The sequence below is a fragment of the Protomyctophum parallelum genome (assembly GCF_964188405.1).
Source record: "Protomyctophum parallelum genome assembly, chromosome: 1".
In the NCBI taxonomy this organism is placed as follows: domain Eukaryota; kingdom Metazoa; phylum Chordata; class Actinopteri; order Myctophiformes; family Myctophidae; genus Protomyctophum; species Protomyctophum parallelum.
The window spans coordinates 62,191,313-62,204,467 of NC_139697.1; the positions used below are offsets into that span (position 1 = coordinate 62,191,313).

Sequence of the window (13,155 nt, forward strand, 5' to 3'; positions counted from 1 at the left end):
GTACTGTAGATATATGTCTAACCAAACACTCCACCTCCGTAGAGCGCCACTGCTTCCAATTGCAATCGCATGCCTGCCTTCCCTTTGCGTTCATCTCGCGCTCTCTCTCTCTCTCTCTCTCTCTCCTTTCTCCTGCACAGAGTCTCCTGTTCTCCTCTCTCTCGCCCCTTGACCCGTTCAGCCGCCTGTCCGTGTCGCAGAAAGGCGGCCTGACCATCACAGACTCCCAGCACTCGGACGCCGGCTACTACAGCTGCCAGGCCCTGAACGTGGCCGGCAGCGTCATCACCAAAGCCCTGCTGGAGGTCACAGACAGTGAGTGTAACCCATAGACTGTATAAAAGATATGGACAAAGCGTTCTCCGGGTCTAACATGGACGTAAAATGAAGCCTGTTATTCCTTGCACTGTAAGTCGCCATCTTTCTAGATCCGTTTTGGCCCAGCTGGCCATTGGCTGGCTCCGTTTTGGCCCAGCTGGCCATTGGCTGGCCCAGACAACGAGGCGGGACTTCCCCCCCTTCTTCTCCGTTGGTTTTTATTTTGACTCGAGTGGGTGGGGGATCCCGATCATTGACTGTAACAGTAGCCACGCCCCTCAGAACATACGCGACTTTATGGTAATTTCTTTAATAAATAGGACCATTTCCAAAAAGAATATTATGACATTAGAAATGAGACTTTAAACTAGTGACTGGAAGCAGAAAGTATTCATGACCATGTTTATTAAGGTAATACAGTCTAGATGAAGTTGGGCCCAAATACATGGACTTCTATGGGGCTATGGGTTCTTTTGGGCCCAATGACAGCGCCACAACAGGCCATTATATGAACTTTCATTTCCTTAGTGGCTTCACAAAATGTCTGACTGCCCCCCTGGTGTAACCAAAGGGGAAGGACCTTTTCTGTTATCCCTTTGCATTTCCTCCAACCTTCAGTGTCTTGTGTTCAGACCGGGTGACATTAGACTGGCTTCTCCTTTGTTGACATGCAGACGAGCTGGCCTTGGTTGTGACTAGATGGCAAAGTGCTGCGTCTTTTATGCCTGGGTGCTGCTGTATGTATGGGCGTGTTGGCCTTGGTTACTAATAGCCAATGGAATGATTTCAGGGAAACCTCCCCAGCTGCGGCGGGGCATTTTGGGCTCAAAACCCTCCGTTCCCATGGTGACTACCGAGTGCCTTCGAGTGTTTATTTGCCTCTCTCTCTCTCTCTCTCCCCTCTTAAAAGCATCCCCCCCCCCCCCAATTTACAACGTTACATACAGTAGTACATTACACAGGATATGCATACAACCCACTGAGCAATTGTCAGCTATTAGACGTCCGTCTAAAAATGGGCTATAACATGTCTAAAAATGAAAGTTTGTTTTGCGGTCTAGGCTTAGCTTGACTTAGTTTTTTAAACGTCGATATCTGTTGAAACTACTCAACCCTAGATCACACAAAAAAAGACGGATTTTAGACGTCTAGCCTGAAAAATGCTCAGTGGGAAATTGGGAATAATATACCTACAGTATGTGTAATGCATTCTGTCTGTGTATACTACAAGGAGGTATATTTCAGTGTGCCTCATGTTATGTATAGGGAATATATTATGCTATAGAATTCATGCCAAGACGTAGATACTGAGTGAATCAAAATGAAGACGGCAGTATTATCTGTCCGAAACTGTCTCCGTGTCCTCATTAAAACGCATGCATTGGCAGCTATGAGTGTGCTGTGCGGCTGTACATTGTATTTCACTCAGTATTAACTTTCCTTGTTGGCTGTTGTTTAGCTATTGAAAAATAGCAGATCTACAAGCTCGTAGCGCGCCACCGAGTGGCGCGCTACGAGCTTGTAGGTCTGCTATTTTTGAAAAATAGATGACATAGAAACACAGCTTTTTCAGAAAACTGTCATGATGTAGAAGACATTTTTTAGAATCTGATCTCCGGTGAAAATGGGTTAAAACGTAGATAGATACTCCCAGGGGAATGAACCCAAACGATGTGCTTTCTCCCTGCGGTTCACTGTGCAGTGTGCACTCATCAACAGCACACCTAGTTAGAGAGGACACAACGTATGGGGAATAGGAACACTGCTGGCCATCTGTTTCAGTTCTCTAGGTGTAGAAGCAGCACAGGTGAAACCTTCTAGCATGCTGCGTGTCCCGCTGAGCTCCCATTGTGTTCAGGTGTGTGAAGGCATAGGGTATAACGGAATCAAAAGACGATGTGGATTTGTGTAGCTAAAAGTGCCCGAGGGATGTTCATTCTGACTGCAGTGACCCTGGTTCCCGCGTTAATTGCATCTATTGTTAAAGAGGGGAGTGAAATGTTGAATCTAGCCGCGAGCCTCACAGCCCAGTAATTACATAGCGCCAGTGAAGTCCGCTGGGTCCTGATAAAGCCACCTGTGTGAGGGCGAGTAGTAGTACCTGCCAGGCAATGGGAGTGTGTGTGTACTGTGTACATATATTAAGTTAATTAACATAATTGCCAGAGGCTAGTACAGACAGTTACTTTATCTGTGGGTCGCCTCTGTCTGCTGTGTAGCCGTGTTAATTGTAATGAATAATCATCTGCTCAAACGGGCAATGCTTTTCACTGCCACCTTTTCACACACACAAACCACACCACCATGCTCCGGTTGCCACGGCAACCGGAGTTGAGAAGTGAGAGTCAGTCACTTAACGTGCACTCGGTTATATGTAATGGAAATGAAACAAGGCTGGAGCATGTTTGATTTAATCTATGCTGCTACTATCTGTCTCTCTCTCTCCCCCCCCTGTCTGTCTCTCTCCCCCTGTCTGTCTCTCTCCCCCCTGTCTGTCTCTCTCCCCCTGTCTGTCTCTCTCCCCCCTGTCTGTCTCTCTCCCCCTGTCTGTCTCTCCCCCCCCTGTCTGTCTCTCTCCCCCCTGTCTGTCTCTCTCCCCCTGTCTCTCTCTCTCCCCCTGTCTGTCTCTCTCCCCCCTGTCTGTCTCTCTCCCCCCTGTCTGTCTCTCTCCCCCCTGTCTCTCTCTCCCCCCCTGTCTGTCTCTCTCCCCCTGTCTGTCTCTCTCCCCCTGTCTGTCTCTCCCCCCCTGTCTGTCTCTCTCCCCCTGTCTGTCTCTCCCCCCTGTCTGTCTCTCCCCCCCTGTCTGTCTCTCTCCCCCCTGTCTGTCTCTCCCCCCTGTCTGTCTCTCTCCCCCCTGTCTGTCTCTCCCCCCCTGTCTGTCTCTCTCCCCCCTGTCTGTCTCTCTCCCCCTGTCTGTCTCTCTCCCCCTGTCTGTCTCTCCCCCCCTGTCTGTCTCTCTCCCCCTGTCTGTCTCTCTCCCCCTGTCTGTCTCTCCCCCCCTGTCTGTCTCTCCCCCCCTGTCTGTCTCTCTCCCCCTGTCTCTCTCTCTCCCCCCTGTCTGTCTGTCTGTCTCTCTCCACCCTGTCTCTCTCCCCCTGTCTCTCTCTCTCCCCCCTGTCTGTCTGTCTGTCTCTCTCCCCCTGTCTGTCTCTCCCCCTCTCCCCCTCTCCCCCTCTCCGTCTGTCTGTCCGTCTGTCCGTCTGTCCGTCTGTCTGTCTGTCTGTCTGTCTGTCTGTCTGTCTGTCTGTCTGTCTGTCTGTCTGTCTGTCTGTCTGTCCGTCCGTCCGTCCGTCCGTCCGTCCGTCCGTCCGTCCGTCCGTCCGTCCGTCCGTCCGTCCGTCCGTCCGTCCGTCCGTCCGTCCGTCCGTCCGTCCGTCCGTCCGTCCGTCCGTCCGTCCGTCCGTCCGTCCGTCCGTCTGTCTGTCTGTCTGTCTGTCTGTCTGTCTCTCTCTCTCTCTCTCTCCCTCCCTCTCCCTGTTCTCTTCTGATGTCTCTCTACCTGTCTCTCTTGACCTCTATACCCTCTCCGCTCCCTCACTGTTGAGTGGGGATTTGTATGGAAATAACTTACCCACATTACCCCCTGGCACCTTTTTTCCATTATCACTCTCTCTCTCTCTCTCTCTCTCTCTCTCTCCCCCCTCTCCTTTATCCACAAACCACAGGGTTGTGAAGTGGAGGAGGGAGAGACCTCTGCTATCTAAATGGGATTTGTTATTAGTTGGGCTTGACTGTTGTGATTGGAAAAGTGCTCCTGCCGTTCGTTGCCTCTCCACTCAATGATTAGTTGGTTTTCTCTTGCTCGGAGGCGCAAAGTTGATTTCTATTTCCTCCGCCGGCCCCCAGCCCCTACCAGCGCAAGTTATTGTACTGCTCTTCTTTTTGCCAATTTACGCCTTCATATCTTTCCACATCTTATCTTACCCTTTAGTTTTTTCATTTTCTCCCCTCTCCTGGCCTTTGTTTTTTTTACCGCTTTATTTCTCTATACATTTGGCCCTTATCCCATTCTGACCTGAGATCAGATTCATACGAGGTTTCCACTGGACACACACTGGTCTGATGAACCCATTCTGACCTGAGATCAGATTCTAAAAATGTCAGTCGTTCTTCGATTTTTCAAAAAATATCAGACCTACAAGCTCGTATCGCGCCACTCGGTGGCGCGATATGAGCTTGTAGATCTTATATTTTTCAATAGCTAAAGCATAACATGATGCCGACACCAAAATGGGTCCCCGTTCAGAATGGGTTATTATAACGATAACATCTGGATGCTGTTGCCTATTGTATTTTCTCAATTTCCCCACATTTCTTGTCCCCCCCCCCCCCCCCCCCCCCCAGGTCTGGTGCCAGACCTTCCTCCCCCGGTGATTCGACAGGGTCCCAGTAACCAGACGGCCCCTGTGGAGAGCACAGTGTCCCTCTATTGCCGCGTGTCAGGCAGCCCGGCGCCCGCTGTCCAGTGGAGGAAGGACGGAGTGGGCCTGTCTCCAACGGACTCTCGCATGGCCTTCTTAGACACAGGCTCGCTGGAGATTCATTCCACCAAGGTAGGCTGTACTGTACAGTGACTGTATAAGGGCCGATTCATACTCCTATTTTACCGCTGTTTCGGCGCTGTAGTGCCGAAAGTTTCCAGTAGCACCGAAGAGCCGACTTTAGGACGGTCCCCGCCCCCCCGAACCTCAAATGACGTCACATTGTAGGCTCTACAGAGCCAAACCGACTTTTATTCGGCTCTAAAATAGGAGTATGAATCGGCCCTAAGCAGTGGTGAAGTACATTTAAAGGGATTGTGACATTAAAAAAAAAAGGTTTTGGAATTGTTCTCGTTTTTTTTTAGGTTTTCTAATCTCAGTTGCACCCAAAAAACATGAACTTTTAACAGTTTCCGTGCTTTGAATGGATTACTCCAGGTTAATGTCGCTGCCATATCGGACATACGCGAGTTTTGTTTTATGTGTTTAATCCGCCGTAATGTAAACAAAAAAAAGAAAATTCTTCTTCGCCGCGGAGAAAGAGAGTAGGCGCATCTGTTGTGATAAAAAACCGGAAATCGTCACATGCTGTGGGCTGCTAGGGCTTCTGGGAAATTGAGGCCAATGCAACTGAATGGGGTACAACGCCTCATGGAGACGGGTCTTGTGTGCGTCTTCCGGGTGCACCAAGATGGTGGATGGTACGATCGGATCACAACAAACCAGGGGAGCTTTTTTTGCTGGATTTTCGCGGATTAAAAGCCCAAATAATTCAGCGTATGCTCTAAAGGTAATACAACAATCTCGGCAGTGAAGGGGGGTTGATTAAAAGTCTGATAAATCGTTTTCCGCAGTCAAACTGTTAACATTCAGTAGATTTTCTGTGATCTGGGGTTTTCTGGCTCAAACAGGTGCTCTGATTTGCCGGCAGTAAGTGACATCACTTACTGCAAATCCCATATATGTCAATGGGATTTGCCAGCAGATGTCACTGTTTCACTGTGTTGCCTGTTTTCATTGTAGCTCAAAAGGCCCAAAAACCCCCAAAGAAAACTTCAGACCACAGAAAATCAACTGAATGTTCAAAGTTCAGGTTTTTTGGGTGTAATTGAGGTCCTAAAACCTAAAAGAAAAATAAATAAAAATGAATGTCATAAAACCTCTAAGTACACTTTTGAGGTTTTTTGTTCTTTACTTCTACTCCACTACATTTATTTGACAGCTTTAGTCGTATATTTGGGTTTCCACCGTTTCCCTTTGTGTTTCCTCAGCTGGGTGACACGGGTCTCTACACGTGTGTCGCCTCCAGTTCTAGTGGCGAGGCGTCCTGGAGCGCCTACATAGAGGTGACAGGTAGGTGGCGCCGCGTCAAAGTAACCAAGTACCTTTACTCAAGTACTGTACTTAACCCATTCTGACCCGGGATCAGATTCTAAAAATGTCTGACAGTTTTCTGAAAAAGCTATGTTTCTATCTCAGTCGATTTTTTCAAAAATAGCAGACCTACAAGCTCGTAGCGCGCCACTCGGTGGCACGCTACGAGCTTGTAGACCTGCTATTTTTCAATGGCTAAAGCACGACATGATGCTAACACCAAAAGGGGTTCCCGTCCAAAATGGGTTAAGTACAATTTTGAGGTATCTTTATTTTGCTTTATTTGAGTATTTCCAGTTTTCAGTACATTTTCATTATCACAAGACAGTACATTAACCAGCTCAACATTTCGGCCATAAAATAGCTGATCTACAAGCTCATAATGTGCGCTTGTAGATATTTTCAAAATATTTGCATGCATTTTATACATTTGAAAACTTGTGACGTTCTGCATAATTGCGTACCTTACATTTTAATGCCAGTACTTTTGTACTTTTAATCAAGTCAATCTTGAAATGACTGACTTTTAATGTACGTCTACAGTACATTGCAGTATTGATACTTTTTACTGAAGTACAAAATGTGAACACTTTTTCCACCACTGCCGAACATGACATGAATGCACGTCACGGCGAGTGCATCTGCTGTCTGCGTGCAGTACACAATGACGCCACCGCCGTCCGTGACGCACACTGTTTGTGTTGTGGCAGAGTCTGGAGCGGTGGTTGAAGGAAGCCGCCCCACTGACCCTAACCTGATACCCGGCGCCCCGTCCAAACCCGAGGTGACGGACATCAGCCGCACCTCCGTCACACTGTCCTGGAAGTCCAACCCCAACGCCGGGGCCACGCCCACCGCCTACGTCATCGAGGCCTTCAGGTAAAGACGAACGGGGAAGAAACCAGAGACCATCTATTTGTTTTTTATCCATGGAAGAAACAACAGTTTTGTGGTATGGTATGGTATTTTGTTTTTGCCTCAGACTGGTCATACCCAGGGGACATCGTCACCATGCCGGCTTCAATTCAACTGTATTACAGTGTCAATTCACAACAAGTTTTCTCAAGAGTCAAGACACGTTACATGTAGAGCAGAGAACCGACTGAGACGCCACCCTCAGCAAGCAATTTTGGCGACAGTGCTAATGAAACACTCCCCTTTAGCTGGGAGAAATGTCAAGCAGAATCCGACTCTAGGGTGGGCGACTCTAGGGTGAACGGCCATAACAAGTCTGTAACTCTGAGAGTGTTCAAATGGAAATGGAATGGTTGCAGTACTCGAGTCCTTAATAACCTGATGCTAACATGAGTAGCATTATGACTTGATCAATCAAAAGCATTATAAAACACCAATTGCCGGACATCAACGGCAATGGCGTGAAGCGTAGCATTTATTAATTGGCGTAGATCTACGCGAATGGCGGGATAACTGTTACTTTGACTTGAACTTGACTCTGTGTCGGACTAAGGGAATCGGGACCCCTCCCCCACCGAGTCCACTCGAGTCACGAGTCACTACAATGCAATTAAGTAAATGTATTTTACCCATATTATGAGGAGACCATTCCACACTCAGACTTTGTCTTGACTTGGACTCGCTTTAGGTGGACTCGACTACAACACTACCATTTTGGTTCCATTTGTAGTTGTACACTCTCAGAGTTATATTGAGGACTCCTGCTTGAGCCTGCATACTCATACCCATGGCATTACCGTATATATAAACCTTTCTCTCTCTCTCCAGCCATGCGGCGGGCAGCAGCTGGCTGACTCTGGCAGACCACGTGCGGACACAGAGCTTTGTGCTGAAGAGCCTGAAGCCCGGAGCCTCCTACCTGTTCCTGATACGAGCCGCCAACGCCTACGGCCTGAGTGATCCCAGTCCAATCTCTGACGCGGTCACGACTCACGGTAGAGTGGAGAGTTTTTAAGACTTCAAGTGCATCATTCCCCAACCATAGGGACTCAGAAATTCAGAATCCCCCCGTTCCCTAAACAGCAGATCCAAAACAACAGATGGTAGCTGAAGTGGAGGAGGCTCAGGAGGGTTGAGCAGTGAAAGTTTAAGCAGACGGTGTGCAGCAGCAAGCAGGCAGGGATGAGCAGTGCAAAACTTCCAGTTTAAATAATCTTGGATGTTGGTAGACTTTATACATGTGGTTGCCTATACACATTTAGTTCATTGACCCGAAATGGCCTGACAATGTAGCAGACCACAGTCACATAATCCCCAGTAGTAGTACTAGAAGCATTTTACTCTGCTGAATGACATAAAGGCAATTTTTCCAGAGCAAGTTATGAAAAAAAGATCATTCTTCGGTTACAGAACTCACTAGCATAATTTCACTCTCTCTCCCTTTCTGTCACTCATTCACTTTTTTTTCCTTTTGTCTCTCTCCCTCTCTTTCTCTCTCCCTCAGACAGACACACACTTTGAGATGATAGCTACTGTCAGTAGATTCCACACATTTACAACTAGTCTACACATTTATTTCACAAAATACAGACTCGACATGATGAGGAGGGGAAAAACCCCAGACACGTTTTGGTCAAAGACCATCTAGAAATGCCAGGAGGAAGGTATTTGACGAAAAACGTTGCATTTAAATAGAAAAGTATAATCCGCTGGTTTTCTCCTTATCGTGTTCCGTCTGCTCCACCAATGTGCCTGTCGCCTCTCGATAATAAGGTGCGCAATAGGCTTTGGGTTTACATACAAAATACAGAATGAAATGATGCATGTATTGATTATTTTGACTACATGTAGCCCTGTTCATTTTGGTGATTTAAATCTGTTGCGACTGTAAGGTCAGGACTCGCCTGCCTGTGAACTAAAAGCTTCATATTTCTCCAATGAAAATACTGTACTGTACGTCTTTAATTAGATGTGTTGATTAGAATAATGATTTGTTGGTTTTGGACAGGCGGTTCGAGAGTTGAAATCATTAAAAAAATGAGGGAGAGAGAGAGAGAGAGAGAGGGAGGGAGGGAGGGAGAGAGGGAGAGAGGGAGGGAGGGGGAGGGGGAGGGGGAGGGGGAGGGGGAGGGGGAGGGGGAGGGGGAGGGGGAGGGGGAGGGGGAGGGGGAGAGGGAGAGGGAGAGGGAGAGCATGACATACAGCAAAAAGCCTCAGGAAGGACCATAGCGTAATTTTTGTGTGTCCGACTGTCCGTCCGTGCACTCAATTTTGTTGTTTTAACCCATATTAAGACCTGGAACGTCGCATCCGTGTCGCTTTACATTTTAACCACTTTAACCATTATTTTATACTAAAATTGTGTGCAAATCTTTGAATCTACTCTTTCACAGCGGACATTTTTAACTCAAATATTTGCTTCTGGGGACGGTCCCCGGAACAAAATATTTTGAGATGCAGTTCGGTGGCCAATAATACTTTTTATGAGTCATTGACATGAAAAGAGTTTGAGAACCACTGACAAAGAAACTTAGGGTTTAACCCTGTGAGAACCACTGACATAGAAACATAGGGTTTAACCCTGTGAGAACCACTGACATAGAAACATAGGGTTTAACCCTGTGAGAACCACTGACATAGAAACATAGGGTTTAACCCTGTGAGAACCACTGACATAGAAACATAGGGTTTAACCCTGTGAGAACCACTGACATAGAAACATAGGGTTTAACCCTGTGAGAACCACTGACATAGAAACATAGGGTTTAACCCTGTGAGAACCACTGACATAGAAACATAGGGTTTAACCCTGTGAGAACCACTGACATAGAAACATAGGGTTTAACCCTGTGAGAACCACTGACATAGAAACATAGGTTTTTCTTTCCAGAAAACCGAACTTAGAAGTCATTTAGTGGAATCTGGTCTGGGGTCTTAAAGGGTCTAACCTCTGACTCTAACCTCTGTACCAACACTACAGACAGCCCTCCTACCATCCAGGGAGTGGACCACCGTCACATCCAGAGGGAGCTGGGAGACGTGGTGGTCCATCTGCACAGCCCGACCATCCTGTCCTCCTCTGCTGTCAGGCTACAATGGATGGTAAGAAATACACACCCTGTCCCCGCCGTATACCATATCCTCCTATAGCCTCGCGTAGCCAGCCTTCACCTGCCATTGCAATGCATATTGCCCCCAGGCAGATTAAGTCTGGCCCCTCTCAATTGTGGGAGGACTTCACAGCCGATCCCAGTATGCAACCAGGGCCCAGTAGTACGTGTGCATTCATTTATTTATCCATTCAGGATATAGAAAACGGATACATTCGAAGACATTTCTCACCTGACCTTCATCTACAGACAATATAATACTGCACATTGCTTACTGATGAATGAGTTGATAATATATTCATGTCAGGGGGTAGAACAATACAATACACAAATAGCCGAGGTGTGAATAGTTTATGAGAGTCTGCTTATATGAAAATATACTGCTTCCTTTGTATAAACATCAAGTTCGCAGGTCCTCTCTGCACAGTAAATCCATTCACAGAGGGTACGCTCCGCTTTGTTACGGCCACATAAACTAGTCAATACTAATGTTCTTATAAGGCATCCCGAAGGCAAGATTTGTGTGCTCTGTGTTTTTTTTCAAGGGACTGTTTAATGTGACTTTAATAGCTATTAGCAACCACCATGCTCAGAGGAAGCAATAATGACCTCATAAATGCTTGTCTGCTCTGCTGCGACGGTCTGTGATATACAAGAAGATGCAAATCTATATCTCCCCGAAGGCTCCGGGGTGGGGGGTGGGGGGGGGGGGGGGGGGGTTGACAACATCAATCCTTGTATCCATATTGTGGGGGGCGAACGTTGGGAGACCTTGGGCCGGGCAGTGGCTCAGGGGTAGAGTTGCCGGAACAACAGCAGCCTGGATGGGAACCGTGAGGTTTTCCAGCTCCATCCCAGGCTCCCCTCAGAGATGACTGTCCATAAGTGTCCTTTAGAGAAAGACGCTGAACACCTAATTGCTCCTGATGTGCAGGTTGGTGCCTTGCATGGTTTCCTCCGCCATCGGCGTATGAATGTGTGTGTGTGTGTGTGTGTGTGTGTGTGTGTGTGAATGGGTGAATGTAATTAATGCACAATCTATGTAAAGCGCTTTGGATAAAAGCGCCATATAAATGCACCATTTACCATCTGGTGTAGAAGGGTAAAAAGCAGGGAGACCAAGTATAGACCCCTGGGGGACCCCCCTAAGTATATATGCTTAACACAGGTTTAACGATCTTTCCTGGAGGACGTTCACTGTCAGCAGTTTAGGGGACTGGTGGCCTGAGCTAATCTGATCTCACCGATCTGTCCGTCACCCCCCGGCCCCTCCTCTCCCCCTAGTGCAGTGCCACGTCACACCATTCTGACCTGAGATCAGATTCATACGAAGGTTTCCACTGGACACACACTGGGTCTGATGAACCCATTCTGACCTGAGATCAGATTCTAAAAAATGTCAGTCGTTCTTCGATTTTTCAAAAATAGCAGACCTACAAGCTCGTAGCGCGCCACTCGGTGGCGCGCTATGAGCTTGTAGATCTGCTATTTTTAAATAGCTAAAGCATAACATGATGCTACTGTAACACCAAAATGGGTTAATATATTGTCAAACGTGACATTATTAAATGTGCACTTTTTCAGTCACACTCTAATTTACGGAATTTCGTTGATGTCTCTTTCTTTCTTCTTTTTTACTGGGGAAAAAAAATCATGACATTTGTTTGGAATTCATGGAAATCTTTTGCTTTTTTGATAATGTTGTTGAAATAGGTCCCGATCGACCCAGTGTTTGGGGAAACAGTGCTGTGTATAGTGTATATAACTATATTTAGTATATGCCTGTGTGTGTCTCTCTCTATCTCACCAAGGTGGAGCAGCAGTCTCCATACACCCAGGGCTTCAAGGTGATATAATGTACAAGCTGCTGTCGGCTGTATCACTATATTTAGTATATATATATATATATATATATATATATATGCCTGTGTGTGTCTCTCTATCTCACCAAGGTGGAGCAGCAGTCTCCATACATCCAGGGCTTCAAGGTGATGTACAGGCTGCTGTATAACTATATTTAGTATATATATATATATATATATATATATATGCCTGTGTGTGTCTCTCTATCTCACCAAGGTGGAGCAGCAGTCTCCATACATCCAGGGCTTCAAGGTGATGTACAGGCTGCTGTCTGCTGAGCCTGCGGCCGGCGCAGGAGGCCAGTGGAGTGTTCTGGACGTGATGCATGCGTCCGGCGGGGAGGACGGGGCGCTGGTCACTCAGCTGAACAAGGGCTCCGCCTACCAGTTCAAAGTGCGCCCCTTCTTCGACGAGTTCCAAGGGGCCGACAGCGAGGTGAAGCTGGCCCAGACGCTGGACGAACGTGAGTCAGTCAGTGTTTTGCAGTGCTGTGAAGTGACTTAAGTTCATTTGCTCAAGTGCAGTACTTAAGTAAGACTCTTGAGGCTCTTGTGCTACACTGGAGTCTTTCCAATTGTCTGTTACTTTTCTTCTACTAACCTACATCTCAAATGTTGTACTTTTAGTCTTTTACTCCACTACATTTATTTGAAAACTTGAGTTACTAGTTACTAGCAAAACATACATTAACCACTTCAGCCCTATACATTTCGGCCATTTGAAAATAGCCGATGTACAAGCTTGCGACACATTGTGAGCTTGTAGATCTGCTATTTTCCCTTTTTGCTATTGAAATGGGACATTCTGCATACTTTTGGTACTTTAAGTACATTTTGATGCCAATACTTTTGTACTTTTACTCAAGTACTTTTTGAATTCCGGACAGAGTAGTTCCACATTGCAGTATTGATACTTTTACTTAAGTAAAACAATTGAGTACTTTTCCCCCACCGCTGGTCTTTTGGTATGAAACGTTATAAGTTCAGAACTATTGGAGTAATGTTGCCACCTAGGGGTCACCAGTGGTGCTGTCCCCTCTATAACCTCAGCAACCAGCTGCATGAGACATGACATTCATACATACATCTCAAAGG

At 46.9% G+C, this 13,155-nt stretch overlaps 1 protein-coding gene across 1 annotated transcript in view; it reads left to right on the forward strand.

Annotated features, from left to right (window-relative positions):
- LOC310853148 (roundabout homolog 1-like) overlaps positions 1-13,155 on the forward strand; it is a 143,133-nt gene that overhangs the window by 111,866 nt on the left and 18,112 nt on the right. The window contains 7 exon segments of the mRNA XM_083757386.1: positions 141-315; positions 4,663-4,871; positions 6,071-6,152; positions 6,884-7,052; positions 7,917-8,083; positions 10,069-10,190; positions 12,278-12,524. Coding sequence (XP_083613512.1) covers positions 141-315; positions 4,663-4,871; positions 6,071-6,152; positions 6,884-7,052; positions 7,917-8,083; positions 10,069-10,190; positions 12,278-12,524 — 1,171 coding nt within the window.